A 24,297-nucleotide genomic window follows, 5' to 3' on the forward strand; every position below is an offset into this window, starting at 1 on the left:
GTAGTTTTCAAAAAATAGTGAGAACATTATGGATTTTGATAAATTACCCCCAAAATGTGCCTAAATTAATTTACAGCCTCACCCCTCCCCCAACAACAGCAATAACATCCTGTATTAGATGATGTTACGTTCTCTCTGTTTCTGGACCAGGACTGGATAGAGCAAGAGGTGAAGCTTTGAACAACAGAAGATGAACCAAAAGATCTGCCTGCAGGTCAAAGCCTCAAGGTCCAAAAAAGTAAATTTTATTTTATTATTTAAACCTTTCCATGAACATTCCATGAATGTAATAAAAGTAATCAATGGAAAAATGCAATGTGGATAAATTTCCATTCTAGAAAAACGTTTGTGTGTGTAATTGATAACATTTTGTACAAACTAATAGGCAAATAAGTATTAAAAGGAGCAAAGTTTGCTTCTGGTCTAATCACCTACAGCAGGAAGCATTTCCTGTCACCTGTTTAAAAGCAAATAGCTTATTGGTTGCTATGGGTTACTGCACCTGGGTAAATTTAATTTAATTTATTACATATGGGGGTTTGTGCCTCATTTATCAGCAAAAAAAATAATTCCACCATAACAATTTAAATTCGCAATTTGCAAAACTGTTTTGTGAATATTTTCTCTGCCACCAAAGTAGTTGAGTAAGTGTGTGCATAAATCTTCTCAATTTGTGATTTTTGCCATATTTAAAAAGCTCTTGTGGACATTCGCAGTGCGAAAAAAATATGCAATTCTGTTTCACACATTAAATACGCAACTAATTCAGGTAAATATAACAATGCACAGGGCAAATATATTCACTGTTCAAATCATTCTGTGACCCCCAATGTCATATTGTCATGTACAAGCCCAGAAACATTGCAAGTCAGCACCTTCTTGGCCCCAGTAGGGACCCACAAATGGGCCTGACTGACTGATACTGTATCTAGCCGAAAATGGGCCAGATGTCTATAGGCAGGTTTAATCTTCAATCTGTCTATGACTGCATTGACAAGTTGACACAGTCCTTTTCAAATGGTCTCTAGGACCGTCCATATGCTCCAGTTATTGGATCAGTACAATTCACCCAGTGTGACTGACGCTGGCCAAATTGGGCCCAGATCCACTAGTTTGGTGACCTAAACAAACAGGTGGTTTTTGCAGTGTATGGCCAGCTGTATAGTCCCACAGATAATCCCATGCATAATGCTCCTGTTTATCTGTAAACAAAAATAGTCATGACAAAAGAGTTAATTGCTGCTAATCTAATTATCTACCTTGAAAAGATCAAGAGTAGTTTCCAGGGCCAGATTTCCTCCACTTGGCACTCCTAGGCCACATGGCCCTAGTACCCGCTTTTGTGCGTGCCTCCCCCCCACATCAGAAGCATTGGGGGGGGGCGCTGTACAGTACGTCCCCTGTGCTACTTAGGGATGCGGCTGGGCAACATTCCACCCCTAAAATTTTGCAGCCCAGCGCAATGCAAACCTTTAATACCTGCTCTGGAGTTTCGTTCAAAAATTTATTACACACTCTACGAACATTCCCAAAAGCAATTTGCTCCCAAATTTTGCGAGGAAATCGTTGAGGTCTTTAATCAGTCAAAAATGACGCAAACAAGGTCGATAAAGTTCACAAACATATTACATTCTGCCATTAGTGTCTGACATTTGATTTTAAATATGGCTGCCTAGACGGCTCTTTTAGAATTCCTTATCTATACATATTGGTAACTTCCTCCCAACTTGATCAGTACCCTGAATAGAGAGGCTCAGAAACAGGCTTGCATTGTTGCTGCAGAGAAAAACCCTTCCAGCTTGTCTGAACACATTATACTTACACATACATACATGCAGCAGTTATAATTTGTATAAAACGTCTTCCAGAGCCCATGTTACCATAACTTGGGATTTTATGAGCATTATGGCAATAAAATGTGCTAGACTGAATGACTAGGAACTGTATTTATAAAATACAAGGTTAAACCCTGGCCAAAGGGCAAACTGTGCAATATCAAAGAGCACCCAAAAATGATTTCATACATACTGTACATAGGAGGTGCACGCTAAGCCACTTTAATTAGAGAAACAGCTAACCATTTACTATAAGCTGAAATCTTCACAAAAGGAATAGAGGGTAGTGATTTAACAGATTAGTATGAATATAAATGAATACATGGCCTACATATTTGTCTTTTATATGGTACACTTTACATTTGTCTGCTGAAACCATTCTGTGCTGCCTGTCAATTAGATGAAAACTGAATATCGTAGTTTGTCTCAAAAATTCACATGGGCACCTGGGGCTGAGTACCAGTGGTTTCCATTTCCATCTAAATAACAGTGGCATGGAGATGTATCTGACATTTCTCCTCCACTTGAAATACCCCAGATAGATGAAGGTGTTATTGGGCTTACACTAAATTACTGGGTGTATATGGCTCTTTGTAACACCAGTTACAGATTGTAGTAAATTAACAGGTAGGCAGAAAAGACTGACTTTGTCTGGTCCTATTTACTTGGTCTATCTACCCCTTCCTTAATTTGCCCGCCAAAAAAAAACTAAACAAAAATTGTGAACTATATAGTTTTCTGAATTGTACTTTAACATTTATAAAAATCACATGTGTGTTCTTTGTATTTACTGCTGCGATCATATTCACCTAGTAAATATCTCTGGGGCACTTTATCAAAAAGCAAAGCAGGTAAGGATAGGTGTAACAGCTTGCAATTATAGTTGCACAAACACTTGCAGATGATTGCCATAGCAGGCACTTAGAGCAACTACAGGCAGGGTTGGACCCAAAGTATTCCAGTCCAACATTGACTGAACATGCTTTAACTAAATCATAGGCACCCATGGTACTGTACATAGGGAGCTTTTTAGCAATGTGAAATTAAGCCCACCTACTTCTTAATCTGCTGCCTCTCTCACTTCCAATGGCAGACTGGAACATTTTTTTATTTTTATATGGACGCTGGTGTGCTGCTGCCATAGGCACTGACCCGTTACATTGTTCCATAGGCCTCAATGTTTTAATGGGGGACTACAAAATGTATTAAAGACAAAAGAGCCAATCACTTCTAGCTTAGACAGAAAAGCACGCCACCCTACTGCTTGCCTTTGTGCTCTTATAAAAACTTTGTACATTAATTAATAAATAAATAAAGGAAAAAGAGTCACAAAATCACATCTACCTTTTGTGTACAGGAAAGTGATTCATAGCTTAATGCTGAGTCAGGCCAAACCCTTGTTATAAACTGTGGAAATTGTTTATGATATCACTGTTTATGGATAGGGAAAATGATTACTAACCTGCTGAACTGCCAGTACAAGGACCCATTATGGGCCTGAGGAGTGTTTATCATATCGCCGGAAACTGAACCAATTCCTTTACATCCTGATAATTGCATTATTTGCTCATGCTTCATTTTCTGCAATCAGTCCATGCTGTTTTCCTTTCTATTTATTAGCAATTAGTTTAATAAAACATTTCTTAACCTAATTACTAGCTAATTCAATACTGTTCTCCTATTACTACATGAGCTTCGAGCTTTACCCATGTTTACTGTGAACTGCACATGGAGAAATTTCTAAATATTCAAATTATTGTAAACTCTAAACAGCATATAGCGGCCATGAAACAAGTTTAGTATACAGTATGTGAGGTTGTTAGAAAACAAAAATAAAATCAAAAGGGTTAATAAAGGAACTGGGTGGAAGGAACAAGTACTGGAGATAGAATGGATAGGAGACTATCATGTAAAATCAGGGAACACATTTTCACCAGTGTCAAGACACTTCAAAGAATGTAGTGATGGTGATGTGAGATCACTGAAAGTACAGGGTATTGAGCGATTGAAATTACTGAGAGCTGAAGTTGGATGGATCTTTAAACTATATACCAGACAAACTCGGGGTCTAAATTCAGTATTCAACATAACCGGTTATTTTTAAAATATTTATTGGTTAATCTGCCGAAGTGTATTTCTTAACAAAAATTCTTTATCAAGCATGATTATGTATGGAGGAACCTATGCATACCAGGAATTGCATTTGAAAATAGATTCATTGGATACTTAGTACAGGTATGGGACCTATTATACAGAATGCTCGGGACTTGGGGCTTTCCGGATAACGGCTCTTTCTGTAATTTGGATCTTCCCACCTTAAGTCTACTAGAAAATCATGTAAACATTAAATACACCCAATAGGCTGGGTTTGCTTCCAATAAGGATTAATTACATCTTAGTTGGTATCAAGTACAAGGTACTGTTTTATTATTACAGAGAAAAAGGAAATCATTATAATCAAATAATCCAAATTTTAAAAAATGGAGTCTATGGGAGATGGCCTTTCAGCAATTTGGAACTTTCAGGATAACGGGTTTCCGGATAACGGATCCCATACTTGTACATATAATCTTGGAATCTTGACTTGGTGGATTTTTCTTGTGAGGTCCTGCTGTCACAAAGACTGACATGTTTATTATATGAGATATGATCCAGAGCTATGCTTCATATACACACCTGACCCTTTTCTTCTGACTTTCCCCCTAGCCTGTGCATGGGTTCATAAGATTAGCAATAAGAAATAATCACCCTTTTTCTACTAAAAAAGTTTTAGTAAAACCATCTTCATAATTTAGGCAGTTTTAAATAATATAGAGCATCTAATTCACATTTCAGCAGAAAAGGATTGTTTTCTTTTTAAAATTACACTTTAATTAGGGTACCCCCTCTCTAGCATTCTACTGTGCAATGTGCAAAGTGAGTGCAATACTTTCAGCAAAGGAATAAAAAAGTGTAAACAGAAAGTTTTAAAGGCACATTTGTTTTAGTTTAAAGATGTATAAAGTTGTGCTAGAACGTTTACTTAAAGGGGACCTGTTGATGAGCAGATAAAAGCTGTATACTAAAGTAATTTTTAAATTATACATGAAATGCAATTTTTTTTTCAATTTAAACATCCGTACCTGTTAAAACTGATTTAAATACGCACTGATTTAATTTGATTTTGTTTATGTTATTTCTGTACTTTTCATTTACACGTTATGATTTTTATTCATTTGCTGATATATGCTTACAATTATCATAAAGAGTTATTACTGATTTAAAAATCATATTTTTTCCTGCCAACCTCTATGGCTGAGGCAATGCAATCACTTTGATTTCTGCACTTTCTTGATATTCCTGACCTCCTCATATGTCCCCTCCATCCTCACTATCTATAAATTAGAAGCCTGTGCACAGGTACCTGCATCAGGTGGCACATACTATAAATTATGGGATGATATAAGTCTTGCCTTGATAACAGGTATTAACTAACACAATAAAATAGCATCTGGAATTTCTTCTTAGGGTGACAGGTCCCCTTTAATACTATAATGGTAATTTATGACTTCCAAGGTAGTGTACAAACTGCAAAATAAAGGCCTCACCCACTACACAACACCTAACTTGTGTTAGAATGTCTCCGGGGGCCCTGCCCATTCCGCCTGACCTATGGCATCACCTGGCCCTAGGGAAACGTAAATTACCTCTTATATGTCCCCTTTATGCTTAGCTTAAGCTCCAAAGCAAGGCCAGGGTAGTGAGACTATACTCTGACTTTCCATTCCATGGTGTCTGCTCTAAAACAAAATAGCAAGAAGTATATTATCAAAAATATATATTATCAAGACCCAGAAAGAGAGAAAACTCTTACTTGAGCACTGAAATAGACAATTTTGCTGTTCTGCAAGGTTGCATTAAATCGTGAGCCAAGGCTGTTCCTTGCCTTTCCCTGCAACACTACTTCCCTGACCCACCTATTTATGGTCTCCATCCATCCTAGTCCCAGTCCAGTCATATACTTGTCAAAGTCTCCACCCATGACTCACCCAGTTCCAACCCTTATCTGTCCAGTCTAACGGTGCTGTTCCAATTCAAATTGCCTGTACATACGTGTGGAAAAGTGGCTACTGGGGAACGTTGCACTACGTTGGAATCTGGAAATCTACTGTGCTGACTACTTGCTGCTTTTTGTTTAGCTGTCTAACATTGTTCATTTCATTTTTCATGAACCAGCTAATATAATTTTGTCTTCAATATTCTAATTCGTTTTCCTGCCATTCAGGTGGAATGTTTCTGCTAAACACATGGTTCATCATAGCTGCCTTGTCAAGCCTCATCATGCTAGAGAAACCCATTGCAACATATGTAAGAAAATCCCAGCCATCAGCATCTGGCAAACACAACTCTCCCACACTTCTAAACACATTAAATGATACCTCCTCACAGCTGAATTTTTTTAATGCTCACATGTACAGGTCATGTATGGGATCTGTTATCCAGAATGCTCAGGAACTGAGGTTTTTCAGATAACGGATATTTCTGTAATTTAAATCTTCAGATATGAAGTCTACTAGAAAATTATGTAAACATAAAACAAACCCAATAAGCTGGTTTTGCTTCCAGTAAGGATTCATTATATCTTAGTTTGGATAATGTACAAGGTACTGTTTTATTATTACAGAGTCAAAGGATATACAGTAATTTTAAATAATTTGGATTATATGGATAAAATGGAGTCTATGGGAGACAGTGTTTTCGGTAATTCAGAGCTTTCTGGATAACAGGCTATCCGAATAACTGTTCCAATACTTGTACTAATCTTGCAATGAAGCCCATTGTTTTTTTCCCCTGCAAAATGTAACTAATTAACTGTACAATGTACAAAGAAATCTACAAGCTCAAATAAACTCAAAAAAATATCTCCCAGGACACTCCCATATCTGACCCACTCCTGGCACTTATGATGTAGTTACAACCAGTGTAAACTCCAACAATTAATATCCTTCTGTATGTCTGTTAAACTGGCCACAGACGCAAAATCCGATCGTACAAATCAACGTATGATCAGTCTTTCTCATCTACCGACCTGCCACTAACCATTCAGATCAAAGTCTTACCATTCAGATCAAATAAGTAAGAACAGATCAGCCGATGTTCTGCCCCTGACAGCAATCGTATACAAGCAGAGATATTATCGGCAGCCGGCAGAAATTTTCTAACCTGTCCGATCGACCAAATGACCGATCTCCGCCAGACGAAAAATGTCGGGACTCTCCACACACGGTCTGAAAATCGTACGAATCCTCAATTCGTATGATCGGATCTTTGCGTCTATGGCCAGCTTAACTCACCTACATCTAAGGTTTAAGTTGAAAGGACCTCCTTGAACTTGTTCCTTTGACATTTAGGGGGAAAATTCTCTGAAAATGTCTCACTATTTTCTTAAAACCACTTTTACCAAACTCCTGTGCACATTTTTCACGGATATACATCAAAAATTCAAAAACTCAATAATATTATTTAAAAAAATCAGAATTGTTCGATTTTTTTTTTTTTTGCATTTGATGCCCTAATACTCACATTTTTTGAAAATTGCCCAGAAACCACAGATTATTCTGATTATTGTACAAAACCCATTGCAGATCATGGAATCTTCCAATTGTAAACGGGGACATCTGACGGGGAGCATTTTTCCCCAATAAAAGCACTTTGCAGTCATAGCTACTGCCTTGGATTTGTCTTGCTTTCTATTATAATACGGACATGTGACATTGACTTCTACATGATGTTGGCAGGTTTGAGATGGAGCACTTTTTTTATTTGGACTTTTAGCAGCATCAGAGTTTAATAAATCACAAAAAATATAGTTTTTTTTCCACCGAAAAAATTGTGTTTTTCCCGAAAAGCTGCTGTACAGCGCTTCATATAATGATAGCCTTAGTTAAAAAACATACTTCAGCTGACCTTACAAGGTCTGGAACAACCTAATAGCTCCATCTTGTGGTAAATCCACTAAGTAGTTTTGCTCCACTTCTTGGAAGTGCACCAGCAGGGATATAGTGATTAGAAAGTTATTCAGTGAAAAGATATTTGTGAGTTTTTTGTCATTAGCCTATGAGTACAATTGAAAGAGAGATGCACTGGTACATTCTGCCAAACAGCAGTGACCTATAGCCACAACCAAAATCTAATACTAGAAAGATCAAATCAACAGGCTTTTACCTCATGGGTTTGAGTCACAGATGCCTGCAGGTGGTCCATATTTTCTTCTAAAGGCAAAGGTAGCTCAGAAGTCCCTTCAGTCTCTTCTTGAGAGGATGCAAACGTTGAATATGCCTGGACGTCTTTACTATCTGGGCTTTCATAGGACCTTTAGAAGAAATGAATACAGTTTTTATATAACATAGAATAAGATATGACACAAACATTTTATGAAACTATATCCTGGTTGAAATAAAACTATATAACTATATAACTATATAACTATAACCATAACTATATGGTTACTATATCCTGGCTAACATGATCAAATGTAGCTTCCTTAAAAAATTCTCCTGAAAACCAACAAGCAGTGTTCATTGCGGTACTTCAGTAGGAAGCTACTATAGGATGCTAATTTAGTTTGAGTTTCCTGAGTTTGACAGGAATAAATACAATAAATACACAAAAAAAGGTGCAATGTTAAACCTCACACAGTTACAGAGCACTAATAAGTCTTGTTGTGCGTCACTTTTTTTTATGTCTTTATTTTAAAGTTTTATCATTTTTCAAAATGAACAAAAAGACAGGAGTCCAGGGAATATATTTGGCCAATATACTCCTGGCACATTTGAGCTAACATATTCACTAATACTGGATAGGATTACACAACTTTTTTTTTCATAACTGTACAATCATATAATATAATATGTAACATCATATCATATATAACATGATTTCTTACTTATATAGGGTTAGTAGTCTCTATTACAGATATAAGATCCGTTATCCGGAAACCCATTATATAATTAATTAACATGTATTTATTTAGCGCCAACATATTGCGTAGCACTATAAAGTAAATGTGATTATACAACTAAATTACATAAATTCTATACATAGAACATATGGAGGTAGTGGAAGCCAGTGCAGGGATTGACAGAATGGAGTGGCAGAGGAGGAGCGGTTGCTGAGGTGTATGAGCCTCGCAGCAGTGTTCATTATGGACTGGAGAGGTGACAGTCTCTGGAGGTGAAGGCCAATTAAAAGAGAGTTACAGTAGTCTAGACGTGATATGACGAGAGAGTGAATATGAATTTTGGCAGCATCTTGGGTGATAAATGATCGTATTTTGGATATGTTCCTTAGGTGGAAGTGACTGGATATGAGGAGTGAATGACAGGGCAGAATCTAAGATAACCCCAAGGCACCGGATCTACAGTGTCAAATGCAGCTGAGAGATCAAGCAGTATTAGTAGTGAGAAATGATTGTTGGCTTTAGCGGTTAAAAGGTCATTAGTTAGTCGGGTCAGGGCAGTTTCAATGGAGTGTTGTGGCTTAAAACCAGATTGTAGGGGTCCAGCAGGTTATTGTCATAGAGAAATGAGGTTAGTCGGTTGTAGACTAGGCGCTCAAGTAGTTTAGAGATGAAAGGTAGCAGAGAGATAGGTCAGAGGTTGTTAAGATTGGAGGGATCAAGAGAGGGGTTTTTCAGAATGGGGGTGACAAGAGCATGTTTTAGTTGAGAGTTAAAGATTAAATAGGTGAGTTAAGGCTTTAATTATACAAAGATTGGTATTGCGGAGAAGATTTGTAGCTTCAAAAGTCTGATTCTGAGTGGGATTTGCGCCAGCGACGCTCAAGTGCATGTGAGTGTCTTTGAAACACTTTTGTATAAGCAGTATGCCAGGGTTGAAGTGGTTTGGGTTTAGCACGTTTAGTTTTTGTAGGAGCAAGCTCATTTAGGGCAGTGGTGAGAGTACTAAAGTAGACAGAGGTAGCTACATTAGGACAAGAGATGGCTGAGATATAAGAGTGAAGAGAGTCAAAGGAAGAAGAGAGATGTGACACGTCTACAGCTTGCAAGTCACGGTAAGTAGGGGATAGCAGGGGCTGAGGAGGGAGTTAGTGGGAGTTGAGCAAAGTTGTCCAGAAATTGTGCAGTTGGTCCTGGTGGTCAATATATGACAGCAATGCAAAGTGAAACAAGAGCCTAATGCAGTGAGCCTCAAATGAGGAGAATGATAGGGAAGGAACAGGTGGATGAACTTTAAAAGTACAGCGGGGAGAGAGAAGCAAACCTACCCCACCTCCAGGTCTGTTACCAGGCCTGGGAGTATGAGTAAGGTGTAGGCCCCCATAGGACAGGGCAGTAGGCAAGGCAGTGTCGGTAGGAGAAAGCCAGGTTTCAGCAAGTGCGAGTAGGTTAAAGGAATTTGCAATGAAATGGTCGTGTATAGCGGTGAGTTTGTTGCAAAAAGATCTGGCATTCCAGAGAGCACAGGAACGATTAACTGAGTTTTTGGGAGTAAGAGTTCTGTACTGTTGGAATTTGCACCGAAGAGAAGGAGCTTGTAGCTGTGATATAACTGGGATGGGGTAAGGGCCAGGGTTTGCGGAAATGTCCCCAGCTGCCAGCAATAGAAAGGAAAGATAGACTAAGTGAGAGCGGGATTTGTAAGTTCTTAGTTTGTATGAAAAAGAGGAGTTTCGTGGAAGAGCTAAACAGAGAGGGAAGGGGAGGAAAGTAGAGAGACTGAGATTTGTATAGAACTGGGATTTGATGGGGGAGGTGGTGAAAAATGTTTTATGAAGCATGAGTGAAAAGGAGGAGAAGTACAGGATAAAGCATGTTTGGAGTAAGAAGTTACAAATTGGCAGGTACAAAGATATCTGTGTTCTTCTTATATTATTATGATAGAAGATCCTTTTGCCTTGTCCAACTGCCTTGTATAACTGCCATTTCTAAGCACTTGTGAAATATTAGCAGGAAATGTTAGCACTAGTGCCATCCCCTATACTGGGTCTGAATTTATATGTACAAGAGGGGGGTTGTGGGTGCACTCCTAAGGCCATATAAAAATATATATATAAATACAATAATCCCCTGTCTAAAAAAAAGAAAAACAGGGTTTTTTGTTACAAAGTTATGATCATAAAATTGGTAAGCCGCCATACCACGTCAAGGTAAACCCCATACGGCGGTCCCTAACCTGTTTACCTGTGATCAAAATTTAAAACCTAGGTTTTTTAAAATGGGCGTTGGTCTGGGCAGTCTCCCCTACAAAAGCCGCATATGCAGGTGGTGGGGGAGGATCTAGTCCAGATTGAAACCAAGGTTTTAAATTTTGATCACAGGTAAACAGGTTAGGGACCGCCGTATGGGGTTTACCTTGACGTGGTATGGCGGCTTACCAATTTTATGATCATAACTTTGTAACAAAAAACCCTGTTTTTCTTTTTTTTTAGACAGGGGATTATTGTATTTATATATATTTTTATATGGCCTTAGGAGTGCACCCACAACCCCCCTCTTGTACCTGAATTTATATGTAGCTGATTGTGAAAACCAGAGCCTAATTAATCAATTAATCAATTAACCAGCTAGCAAAGGGCAGAGTTTTACAGACAACAGAACCAGGTTTGGGGCTATAAAATATCTCTTGTTCACTGAGGAGTGGACACAGATGTGTGCTTGAGATATTTATCAAAGAACTAAAGCAAAATAGGCCTAACAGACAGAAGTCATTGGGGTTAACAAAGTATTGATATAAGCTAAATTACCAGAATAAGCAGTATATAGCAGTATATAGCAGTTGCAAGTATATGGATAAGCTGAATTACCAGAATAAGCAGTATATAGCAGTATATAGCAGTTGCAAGTATATAGATAAGCTGAATTACCTGTAGGAATGAGAAGAGATAGGAGTTGAAGCGGCCATAGATGAAAAGATCTGCTCGTTTGGCGACATCGCCAATGAGCCGATCTTTCCCCAATATGCCAGTAACGGGCATGGCTATATCAGGGGTAATCTGAACATTCGGATTGAATGGGCTCCGGCGGGATCGGTCGGGATAAAATCAAACCTGTCCGATCAACCAAACAACCGATCTCCGCCGGACGAAAAATGATGGGACTCTCCACACACGGTCCGAAAATCCTTGATTCGTACGATAGGATCTTTGCGTCTATGGCCACCTTTAGTTCCATGGAACTGCCTTGTATAACTGCCATTTCTAAGCACTTGTGAAATATTAGCACTTAGGCAATGTTAACACTAGTGCCATACCCCTGACTCCGAATTACAGAAAGACCATCTCCCATAGACTCTATTTTATCCAAATAATCCAAATTTTAAACAAATATTTCCTTTTCTTCTGTAATAATAAAGAAGTTTATTGTACTTGATCCAAACTAAGATATACTTGATCCTTATTAAAAGCAAACCAGCCTATTGGGTTTATTTAATGTTTACATGATTTTCTAGTAGACCTATGGTATTAAGATCCAGATAAGAGAAATATCCATTATCCGGAAAACCCCAGGACCAGAGCATTCTGGATAAGTCCCATACCTGTAGCAACATTTTCAGCATGAGTCTTTTTTATTTATTATGTAAGAAAGCTTCCATGCTGCACACCCTACACTGGTGAATAAAAATAGTTAGTAAATAGATAGTAATGTTAGGATGTTTATGAAACAGTACAATTATTTATTATTTTACTACTGTTTTGTGTTTATATGTTATAAAGTTTAAATGAATAATGCTTAAGTTATCCTTAGGACATTCATTTTAGGCTTTCAATTTCTAGAGATATATTTGTTGCAAATTTTGACAAAAATATTTAGAAATATATATAGCAAATATTGCAAAAAATCTTAAAAATGGGCACTGATGATAAATCTCACGCTTAGTTAAGTACGGCACGCTATTGCATCATAGTTAAAATGTGGCAATAAACTTGTTACAGTAAATCTGCACGGTCATTAGGTAATGATGTATAAAGAATTAATTTGCACTATATTAAATGAATTCCAATATCACAAGCGAAAAACAAATGTGCTTAATGAAATAAAGGAAAATTTCCTATCATACTTACCGTAAATTTATTTTCCTGGCCACTTATTATGTCAGTAATACTACTGGTATTTGCGCTGCCCCCATACCCCGGTTAGCTCTGTCCCTTCCCCAAAGAAAACTATAAAGGACCCAGCCCCTCCTCACTTACTTGTCTCATAATTTAGTCCATAGAGGGTGGGTTTGCTGACATGATAAGTGGCCAGGAAAAGAAATTTATGGTAAGTATGGTAGGAAATTTTCCTTTTTCATGTCAGCAATACTACGGGTTATACCCAAGCAATGACAACCAATCAAGAGGGAGGAAATAAAACAGTTTTTAATCAACAGAAAAAGACCGCAGAACTGCGGAAGCAAAATTATTTTGAGAAGGTTTCTTAACATTCAAACGATAGAACGTAAAGAACGTTCGAGCCTACGACCATGCTGCCATCTTACAAATTGCTGATTCTGAAACCTCTGCCTCTGCTGCCCAGAAGGTAGCTACAGCCCTAATTGAATGAGCTTTTAGCCCTGCTGGTGCTTGCTTGCCTTGAAGATTGTAAGTTTTTTGTATCAAAATCACAATCCATCTAGCGATTGTGGACTTTGCTGGCGGTTCCCCTTTGCGAGGGCCTGCCGGTACAGCAAACAGACTTTCAGACTTTTTCAAATAATGTTTCAACATCCTCACCGGATCTAGCTTTTGGAACTTCGAGGAAAGGTTGGGATCCTCTGGTATGATAGGAATTACTATGTCCCGCGCAAGGTGATATGTGGAAACCACCTTCGGCAGAAATAAGACTGGAGGCTTTAAAATCACTTTATCTGGCCAAAAAGAAATGTCTTGCTCTTTTACAGACAGATCATGCAGGAGGCTGACCCTTGCTGTGAAAACTATTGCCACAAAAAATAAAGTTTTTTTTTAGGGTCACCAACCATAATGATGTCTCTTGCAAAGGCTCAAATGGAGGCTTACAAAGGGCTTTAAGCACCATCGGTAGATCCCAAGCTGGAGATAAAGTCCTTTTTGTATGACAAATCTTTAATGTGGCTGAGAAGAAACGCTTTACTTTACTACTTCTGCCCATTTTATCTCCGTCATAGCTGAAAGTGCTGTGAAATGAACTTTCCAAAATTATCTTAATAATTTCTGAAAAAAACTCGACCGAATCCGCACAGGTTTTTTTGGGCTTATTTACTAATACACTTTCACAAAATTTTGCAGGAAAAAATCCAAAAAAATCGTGAAAAGTCAGATTTTCACGATTTTTTCAGATCTTTCATCGGATTTTCACGATTTTTTCGAATTTTACACTTGAAAACTCAGAATTTTGCCCGAAAACTCAGCGCACATCAAAAAATCATTGGGACTTCTCCCGTTGACTTAAATGCAACCTTGACAGATCTGAGATGCCGGATTTTCTGATTCAGACTTTTCCATCCTCAGGGTTTAATAAATTTTGAAAAATTCATGATTTTATGAAAAAAAATCACACATTTTTCGTGATTTTTGCATTCGGAATTAGGTAAATGACCCCCTTAGAGTTCTATATTGCAATCCTTTGTTCAATCCTTCCTGCAGGAATTCTAAAACCTGAGGTAAAAGTGGTGGAAAAATGGGATTTGCCTTCTCCAATTGCCATAGAAAAACCGTTCCCAAATCTTATATGTGGTAGATGTTGTGTATTTTCTTGCCTTTAGCAATGTAGCCACCACTGCTTCAGAGAGCCCCAAGGCTACAAGCCTTTTGTGCTCAGCCTCCATGCCATCAATGAGAGAGAGTGCGGGTTTGAATGTGACACTGGCCCCTGGGTCAGTAGATTTTCCTTCATAGGAATAGGCCATGGGTCTGCTACTGCCAGTCTTCTGAGCAGAGGAAACCTTGAATAACCTTCAGTAGGACTTGAAGGAGGAGAGGAATTGGCGGAAACACATTGGCTAGATGGAACGCCCAGGGTTAAAGTAGTATGTCTCTCCCCTGAACTAGAGGGCTGAAATATCTTGCAAATAGCAATATCAGCACTTGCGCATTGTCCGGAGAGGACATCTGGCTGAGAAAGTCCGCTTTCTGACTGTGAATCCCTGGAACATGAACTGCGGTCAGATGCTCTAGATTCTGCTCTCCCCAGTTTAGGATTGGGAACACTGCTTTCCATAGCGGCCAACTCCTTCTTCCTTCTTGTTCCCTTGTCTACTGTGACTTTTGACGCCATTCCTTTTATGTCTGGAGCAAAGATTTTCAGTGCTTGAGACACTGCTCTTAGCTCTAACACATTTGCATGCACTTTCAATGGAGACTTCCAGACTCCTTGAGCCACACTGCCCTCCAGGAGAGCTCCCCAACCTTGGGAGGAGGCATCCGTTGTTATCATCTTCCAATTTATTGGCGTAAGGGGAAATCTCCTAGACAAATTTGAAGGGCACATCCGCCACTGAAGGTTGACCTTGAGTTGGGGAGAAAGAGAAATGAATTGATTCCAATTGATTTCCCATCGATTTCAATGAGTCAGGAAATAATGTTGCGCCTCCTCATATGGAATCTGGCCCATTTGGTCATTGGAATAGAGCCCGCCATCAAACCTAGGAATGACATAAATCGTCTCGCTAAAACTTCCCCATGGCAACAGAAAACTTTCATCTCTTTCACCATGCGCTCCACCTTCTGTTGTGGCAATTGGACTACATTGTCTGCCATGTTGAATAGAGCCCCGAGGTAAATCATGGATTGAGATGGCTGCAACTGACTTTTTTCCCATTTGACTAGCCACCTGTGTGATTGGAGAAAAGAAATTGCAATCTCTCTCTCTCTCTCTGTAACAAAAAGACTTCTGGAGACCTTGCAGACAGGAGGATATTGTCCAAGTAATGGCAAACTGTCAGGCCCTGTTTTCTCAGCTCTGCCACCAAGGTGATGAAGACCTTGGTTAACGTTCTTGGAGATGTTGAGAGGCCAAAGGGGAGGGCCAAAACGGAAAATGCCTGTGACCAACTGCAAAGCGAAGAAAACGATGATGCTGATCTGCTATCGGGAGGTGAAAGTATGCATCTTTCAAATCAATTGACAAGAGCCAGTCTCCTGCCTGTACTGCCGCAATAATGGTGTTTATTGACTCCAATTTGAATTTTTGAAGATGCACGAAGGAGTTCAGTTTCTTCAAATCTAACACTGGCCTCCATCCTTCCGAAACTTTCTTCACCAGAAAAAGTAGGGAATAAATGCCTTTTTCCCTTTCCTCCTGAGGCACTGGAACCACCACCTCCTGGTCCAACATAATTTGGACATTCTCTTCGAGGGCTTTTTTCTTTTCTTGACCTCGAGGCAAAGGGGAAACCAAAAAAATATTTTGAGTTCTTAAAATGCCCAGTACCCACTGGTCTGAAATTGACCGATCCCAGACCTCGTAAAATCTCAAAAGTCTTTCCCCGACAAGAGAATCCTTTACTCCATGATTTGAAGGAGGGTTTTTTAGAAGTTGAGGACAGTTTAATCTTGCTCCCCCTGATAAATGTGGAGTGACCTCCTCTCCAAGACGATTTTCTTGGGCTGTCTCTGCCAAAGTATCTGTTGTTACTGGCATAACCTCTAGCTCTACCTGAGCCTCAAACAAAAAACCTTTAAAGAGTTGGGTTTTTGATTTTCTTGCAGCAGGAAATCACTTTTCCCACCTGTCACCTTTGCTATGACCTCTTCTAATTAAGGGGCAAAAATACTTTCTCCAACATAAGGCAGGTTACACAGACTTAGCTTAGATGCCGCATCTGCACCCCAAGATCTGAGCCATAATGCTCTTCTTGCTGACACCGACACCGACATTGACCTGGAAGCCAACCGTGTTAAATCCACTGCTAACATAAATGCTATTGCCATCTTTAATTCCGATAATCCTGCACTAATGTCGGCTGTATGTTTACCTTCAGCGATAGCTTTGTCTAAAATGTCGATCCACAAAGAGACTGCTTTTGCCACTGAAACTATAGCTACTGCAGGTTTACATGAGGCTCCCGCCACTTGATATGCCTTACGAAGCTCCATCTCTATTCTTTTATCCATGGGATCTCTTAGTACTGATGAATTGTCAATCGCCAAAGTTGTTTTCTTCGCCAAATGAATTACAGGGGAATCCACCACAGGGGCTAAATCCTAGTTTTTGGTATCCTGTTCTTTAAACAGATATAATTTTGAAAATCTTGTAGCCAACTTAGCCGCTCTTTCCCGTTCTGCGGAAATTAACTCTACCACATCCGCAAATATAGGAAAAATTTGTTTCAGTTTAGAAGAAGAAGGGAGCACCTTAGACTTCTGGGAATCCACTTTCTCTTCTAATACCAGGATTAATTTAATTGCTTTAATCAAAGAAGGAATTAATAAAGATTCTGCTTCTTCCTCCTCAAAAAACATCTCAGACATTGGCTCCAGACTTTCATCTCCTGAGAAACCTGAGAATTCTCCCTGGACACTGAAGCTGCTTGATCTGAGGGGACTTCACTATCAGGTGTACTTTGTAGTAGAAGGCCAAAGCATGATTTGCAAAACTTTTTCCCCGGCAGCGGAGCATCAAAGCGGCCTGCACAAACTTGAGAAGAGAGACAAACTTCTTTCTTTTCCCCTGTACGGACTCCATATGGCAAGCTGAACAGAGACAATAACAAGATGAATCATAAGAAATAAACAAATAATTAAAGGTGTAAAACACCACAAAGAGAAAGAGAAAAACTAAAGAGGGACATACCAAGCAATAAGGGCAGCTGGAACTGAAGCCGTAAGATCATCAGTACACTTCAGGTGTAGATAAGCAGGTAAACTGGTACAAATGCTGCCCTTAGATAACTTTTCCAATATCACAACACCTTGCTTCCATCCAAAAGCCAGGCAATGTAGAAATTCAAATGTAGGTGTGGATACAAACAAGAGCAGGCGAATCTGCTGCAAAGGTGCCTTTATTCACGAACACGACATGTTTCGAGCTCTTGCGCTTTATCAAGTGTATCAGTACACTTATACACTTGATAAAGAGCAAGAGCTTGAAACATGTTGTGTTTGTGAATAAAGGGCAGCATTTGAATTTCTACACTTCAGGTGTACACTCCTTGTGTGCTACAAGCAATACAAGGTGACATTAAGTATCGAGTTTTAACCAAAAAACCCACATTTCTGTAAGACAGGCATTCAATTACCTGACTGGATCAGAAACTATCCACTTCCAGTATTATATGCACTTTCAAAGCATACCAAAATGGTGACTCAGCTTTTTAAAACATTGGAAAAAACACACACGTGTCAAAACATGCGCGCGTCAAAGCGTGCACAAAAACATTGCGCGCTCGACAACACGCACGCGACAAACGTGCGCATGAAAAAACACGTGCATGCATAAAACGCACACCCAGAATCATGCCCCTGGGAAGCATGTTCGTAAATAAACCACCTGGAGATCCTACACTCCAATAGCAACCTTTTAAAAATCACTAACGTGGAGCAGCCTCTAACAAGGAACTTGATTCCTGCTGAGGGGGCTTCATGTGACAGTTTCACTGAATAAATAGCCCTTAGAAATTGCCAACCTTCTGAAGAGTTGGATTTTTAAAATCAGCTGCGAAGATGTCCCATGCTAACCAGAATGAAGACTAAGCAAAAAAGACAAGTAGGTGAGGAGGGGCTGGGTCCTTTATCGTTTTCTTTGGGGGAGGGACAGAGCAAACCGGGGTATGGGGGCAGGGCAAATCCCCGTAGTATTGCTGATATGGAGTGGCCAGGAAATATTCATTATTATTTATATGCAGACTAATTCTGAAATATCATAACTCATGCAGGACACTAGGTGGCAGATTAAACATGTTTACCTTAGGGATGACTTTACAGCACATTAGCATTTTCCACTTAAGCTGGTCTTGAGTTTTCAGACTGGGTATATGATCCTTTCTTTTTAAATAACAGGAATATATTCAAAGTCTGCAAAGTTCCAACCATCATGCTAGACATGAAAGGATCAGGGAAGATTAATCGGAGCCATATAAAGCTGCCCAACACAAGTGTTGTGAAATAAAACTGAAATACAATATGCAATGTCCTATTTCTCTGCTGTAAGAATAAAGTCCAGTGTGCAGCTGTTTTTAGCGTGATGTCCAGCTGAACTATTATGCAACCTAACATTCATACATCATTTTAATCTGGAGTATACAAGCCCTGAAAATCAAGATTTAAGAGTTTTTATGAAGGAGTATCTGACAGAAGCAATTGTGTTTCTAAGAACAATACTTAGAAAGGGAGGGATTGTATTTAAAGCAGTGGTTCATAGAATGGCTAATTCTAACCAACTTCTCAATTGGTCTTCATTAAAATGAATATTTGTTTTTAGTATAATAATATAATAGCTGTTTATTTGCCTTCTTCTAACTCTTGTCAGCTTTCAAATGGGGGTCACTGAACCCATCTACAAACTTATTGTTATTGCTACTTTTTATTACTCATCTTCCTATTCAGGCAACATTTTCTTGACCGCACCCTTTTTGGGCCACACCCCCTAATTACCATGCCCATTTTACAAAATTTGACAGGTTATGAAGTTTGAACACATTTCTGTGTTTTATTCTGTGTGTTATTGCAGTTTTACTAATGAAGGTGAATTGCCCTTTAAGCTGTGAGTCTAACTTCTCCCAAAATTGTTACAAATGTATCTTAAGTATTTATTCTGGGCTCTCTGCCAAGAGAAATCTGGACTTTCCAGTACAAATGCAGGACTGCGGGTTGAGCCGTCAAAAGAGGGACTGTCCCACTCAAAACAGGACTGTTGGGAGGTATGGTAAAAGCTGTGTGTTTTCTTCAGAAAGACTACTATAGTTTATATCAGAGCTGGCGGCCCACGGCCAAATGAAAAGTCTGCCTGCTGTGACTTCTTACCTTGTAAAGATTTAAAGGTATCAGTACTGAAATTAAATGGCCCATGCATTGTTTACACCTCAAATTCTGACTGTAAACTCCTGCATTGTTCACACTTGTAACACTTCTATTGTTCACACCCCTAAAGCCTATAACTGTTCACATCTCAGGCAAACTGCTGGAGGGGCACCAGCATTGTCTCACTGTATGTAGCACATTATGAACTGTCCATTTTTGAGTCCTGATAGGTTTCCCTGTCTACTGCTCTATTCTGCCTTCTCTATGCTCCCTGTCTCCTGCTCTATTCTGCCTTCCCTATGCTCCCTGTGTTTGCCATACTCTGACTGCCCTATGCTCCCTGTGTGTGCTATAATCTGCACACGTGAGTCTGGTAGAGTTTGTTTTGTGGGTTTGTTAGCATTTGGAAATTGTTGTTAGTGGCCATTAAGGGTTAATCATGTGCTGGGGGGGGTTATCCACAGGGGACGAGGAGGCATATGGATTTAAGGGTATGTTTATAGTATATTTAAGAGTATAACTTAAATTTTTTACATAGGAGTGATGAGTAATATCCCTGCAGTGAGCACCAACCATTTGAATTTTTTGGACATGGTTTTAAAAAATCTTTAGATAATATGGGTGTGGTTTAAAATGGTAAACAATGGCTTCCATTATCGGCCCTCCACCATGTAGGCTACAAAAATTCCGGCCCTCAGTACCACAGAAGTTGGACAGCACTGATTTATATAAATAAGCTACTGTGTAGCCATAGGAGCAGCCATTTAAGCAAAATAAGAAAAGGCACAGGTTACATAGCAGGTAACAGATAAGCCCTGTCAAATACAATGGTGTTTTATCTGCTATGTAACCTGTGCCTTTTCTTATTTTTTCCATCTTGAATGGCTGCCCCCATTGCTACACATCTGCTTATTTAAACTATAAATATGAACTATAGTAGTCTTTTCTGAAGCAATCATGACAGTTTTACCAATGCAGAGCAACAGTACATTATATTTTAATTACTTTGATACACTTTCAGGTTTTGGTGTTACTGTTCCTTTAAAAACTCATGAGTCAGAGTCAAAAGATGTATGTTCTGACTTCACAGCCCTGGTTAGAGGGAGAGAGCAATGGGAGGTGGTGTATCCCTCATAGTAAGGTTATTTTGTGTGTTACTAATTTACAAAATGAATAAAGACTGTAAATAAGGATAAATAATTCTAATTAAGATATTTAATAATATTTACTTTTATAGCTAGGCTTTAGGTTTTACACTTATTGCTTGTAAAACTGTAACCAGCCCAATTATAATACTGTATGTATGTATATGTATAAACTGTATGGTTTATACAATGTTTAAATAAAGTATATAATTTTAAGTTTTGGTTTGAAGACGAGCGATTGATCTGGAAACCCAGGAGTGCGCTGCCTCTTTATCACAGATTTGCAGTCAGTGTTCCCCCTAGTGACGGACTCGGGCAGCGGCACCCGGGTCACTACATTCGTGGGGTAAGATACCAGTATGTTTTACTGCATTTTGGAAGTCCAGTATTAAAGTTTAGGAGCGGCGTCCGGGGCAGTGGGTATCCGGGCCACCTAATACTTATGGTGAGCGAGACAAGGCCCGTAGTACCATTTTATGATTGGTGTCAGAACCCGCTAAACATTCTGTTTATGAAGGAGAGTTAAGCCGGTAATAGTGCCGGAACTCTTCTCTCGATATTAATTATAATACTCTACTAACTACATAAAATTACAATCAACCACTTGGACTATGCACGTTCTGGCATGGTTCTGTGACCCGATCCCAGCAATAGTATTTTTTACTTCTTTATTGTAAAATCTATACAACAGTAAATGTTAACTGCTTATATGTTATTTTGGGTTACTCTGCCCATGCTTGTGCAGAAAATTCATATGCAACAAATAGAGATATACTATACCTACTGCATAGTACTGTACTACTGTAAGGATGTAATATATATATATATATATATATATATATATATATATATATATATATATATATATATATATATATATATATATATATATATATTGTCATGTCTCCAGCATACGCTTTTACCATATTTGGGATTTCCCTATTCATTTGCTCGGAGCTCCCTCCTCTGGACACTTGTTGTAAGTGCACGACGTCACTTTCTGTATATTCATTCTACACCTCCATAAGGCTTATGGCAGAATTTGGACTAATCAGGCTACTGTACTGCCACCATGTGACCTAAAGCAATGCCTTGTGGGAGCTAGGGCTCCATTTTACAGACCATGCTGCTGGAAGAAGCACACAGTTCTGCATCTCCCTTATGATAGAATCGCTGGTAAGGAAATAGTTACACCAAAACACCTCCACAGCTGCCAGAAACCCCAGAGACAATTGCTGCATAGACTTTGTGCCAGTACATATAATTTATGCTGCAGTTATGTTCATTTGCATGTTTTTTATATAGTTCATTGCAAGCATACTTATTATATTTTTCTGCTGTTTGTATTACAGTTTCACCTCTTATTCCACTTGCCTATTCAGTAAAATCTACAGACTCCAAGCTTAGTCTCTTTATTGGATTGTGGGAAGGTTTAGCTGCATGTCAAACTACACACTGCCCCAGGGTAATACGTAGCGAGGACAGAACAGTGAAACAGCGCTACCACAAAGGTGGGATTGAACTATAACTCACTGCATGCGCAGTAAAACAGCAGCTGACATACAAGTGATTAAACCAGCTACGCTGCAAGCGCAGACAACAGCATATTACAGTGACCGAATACAGACACTGCCATTACAGCACAGAGGAGCCACTACAAAGGCTTATCCAGTGTCGCATAATGTCACAGAAAAAGACATCCTCATTAGTGACCAGATCCCAGGTCTCAGGCTCCTCTCAACGCTTATCTGTTACTAATTCTGCCGCCATTGCCCGCGCAAAAGCGGAAGCAGCAAAGGCCCGTGCTGCCTTCGCAGAGAGGGAAATGGAGGCAAAAGTAAAGAGTGCACGCTTAGAAGCAGAAAATGCACGCCTAGCAGTAGAGGCAAAGCTGGAAAGTGTTCGCTTAGAGGCAACCCTAGAAAAGCTGGCCAGAGAGAGAGAAGCTGCAGCAACTTTGGCAGAAGCAAAAGCTCTAGAGATGATTGTGTACCCTAGCAGCGAAGGACACAGCGAGGTACCTAATCTTGAGAATGAACCCCATGACCCACTACAACGCACGAGAGAGTATGTCTACCAGCACTCCAAACAAGACACAGATTCTCTTTCAGCACAGCAACCAGGCCAACATGCTGCTCCTGAACCAAGCCAAGGATGCCATACACCTCCAAAGGCCATCAGCAAGCTGCAATTGCATCAGAGAGACCACGTCGAGCTAAGTGATCCTGCCTACAACACCCACTTCAGCCAGGTACCCAAGCCTAGGGTTAACCCTGCACCTACCTCCTCAACTGTGTCACAACGGTATGTCACAGTCCAGCCTAAAAGAGAACCTCCAGACAGGTATGACTATACAACACCTTCTCACTATTACACTCATCCACCTACTTATCCTGATACTAACCAAGTCACAATGGACTTTGCCAAGTTCTTTGCACGGCGCGAGCTAATCACAAAGGGACTTGAAAAGTTCAATGACCGCCCAGAAGGCTTCAGAGCCTGGCGATCCTCCTTCCAAAATACTATCAAAGGCTTAGACCTTTCATACAGTGAGGAAATCGACCTCCTTATCAAATACCTAGGAACTGAGTCTGCAGAGCATGCCAAAAGGATCAGAGTCATTAACATAAATCACCCAGAGACTGGTCTCAGAATGATCTGGCACAGACTTAATGAGTGCTATGGCTCAGCAGAGGTTGTAGAAAATGCACTCTTCAAGAGAATTGATGACTTCCCTAAAATAACCAATAAAAGTTACCAAAAACTTAGGGAATTAAGTGACTTGTTAATGGAACTACAAGTAGCCAAAGCTGAAGGAGACTTACAAGGGCTTGCATTCCTAGACACAGCCAGAGGTGTTAACCCCATAGTACAAAAATTGCCCTATAACTTACAAGAGCGGTGGATGGCACACGGGTCAAAATTCAAAGAAATGCACAACGTTCCATTTCCTCCTTTTACGGTATTCATGGACTTTGTATACCAACAAGCCAAGATGAGAAATGACCCCAGCTTTGATTTCACTTTGCCACATGCCACCCTTTCAGTACCTAATACTTGCAAAGCAGCAGTAACAGTACACAAAACTAATGCTTCCTCTTTAGATTCTTTTCACAGATCTGCAGAACCTTCTCACGAGGAGACAAGGTACAAAGACCCTAGTAAGCAGTGTCTTTTACACCAACTGTCTCACCCTCTTCTGAAATGCAGAGCCTTCAGAGAGAAGTCCATAGAAGACCGCAAAGCTTTCCTAAAGGAACACAACATCTGTTACAAGTGTTGTTCATCAGCGTCTCATCTTGCCAAGGACTGTCAGGTCAGTGTAAAATGCACAGAATGTGACAGCACATATCACAACACAGCTTTACAACCTGGGCCAGCCCCGTGGACTGTACCTTACA

At 39.6% G+C, this 24,297-nt stretch overlaps 1 protein-coding gene across 1 annotated transcript in view; it reads right to left on the reverse strand.

The window, feature by feature from the left end:
* crybg1.S (crystallin beta-gamma domain containing 1 S homeolog) overlaps positions 1 to 24,297 on the reverse strand; it is a 164,099-nt gene that overhangs the window by 100,127 nt on the left and 39,675 nt on the right. The window contains exon 2 of the mRNA XM_018265409.2: positions 8,040 to 8,187. Coding sequence (XP_018120898.1) covers positions 8,040 to 8,187 — 148 coding nt within the window. The remainder of the gene's footprint in view (positions 1 to 8,039; positions 8,188 to 24,297) is intronic.

This window comes from Xenopus laevis, chromosome 5S, assembly GCF_017654675.1.
Source record: "Xenopus laevis strain J_2021 chromosome 5S, Xenopus_laevis_v10.1, whole genome shotgun sequence".
NCBI lineage: Eukaryota > Metazoa > Chordata > Amphibia > Anura > Pipidae > Xenopus > Xenopus laevis.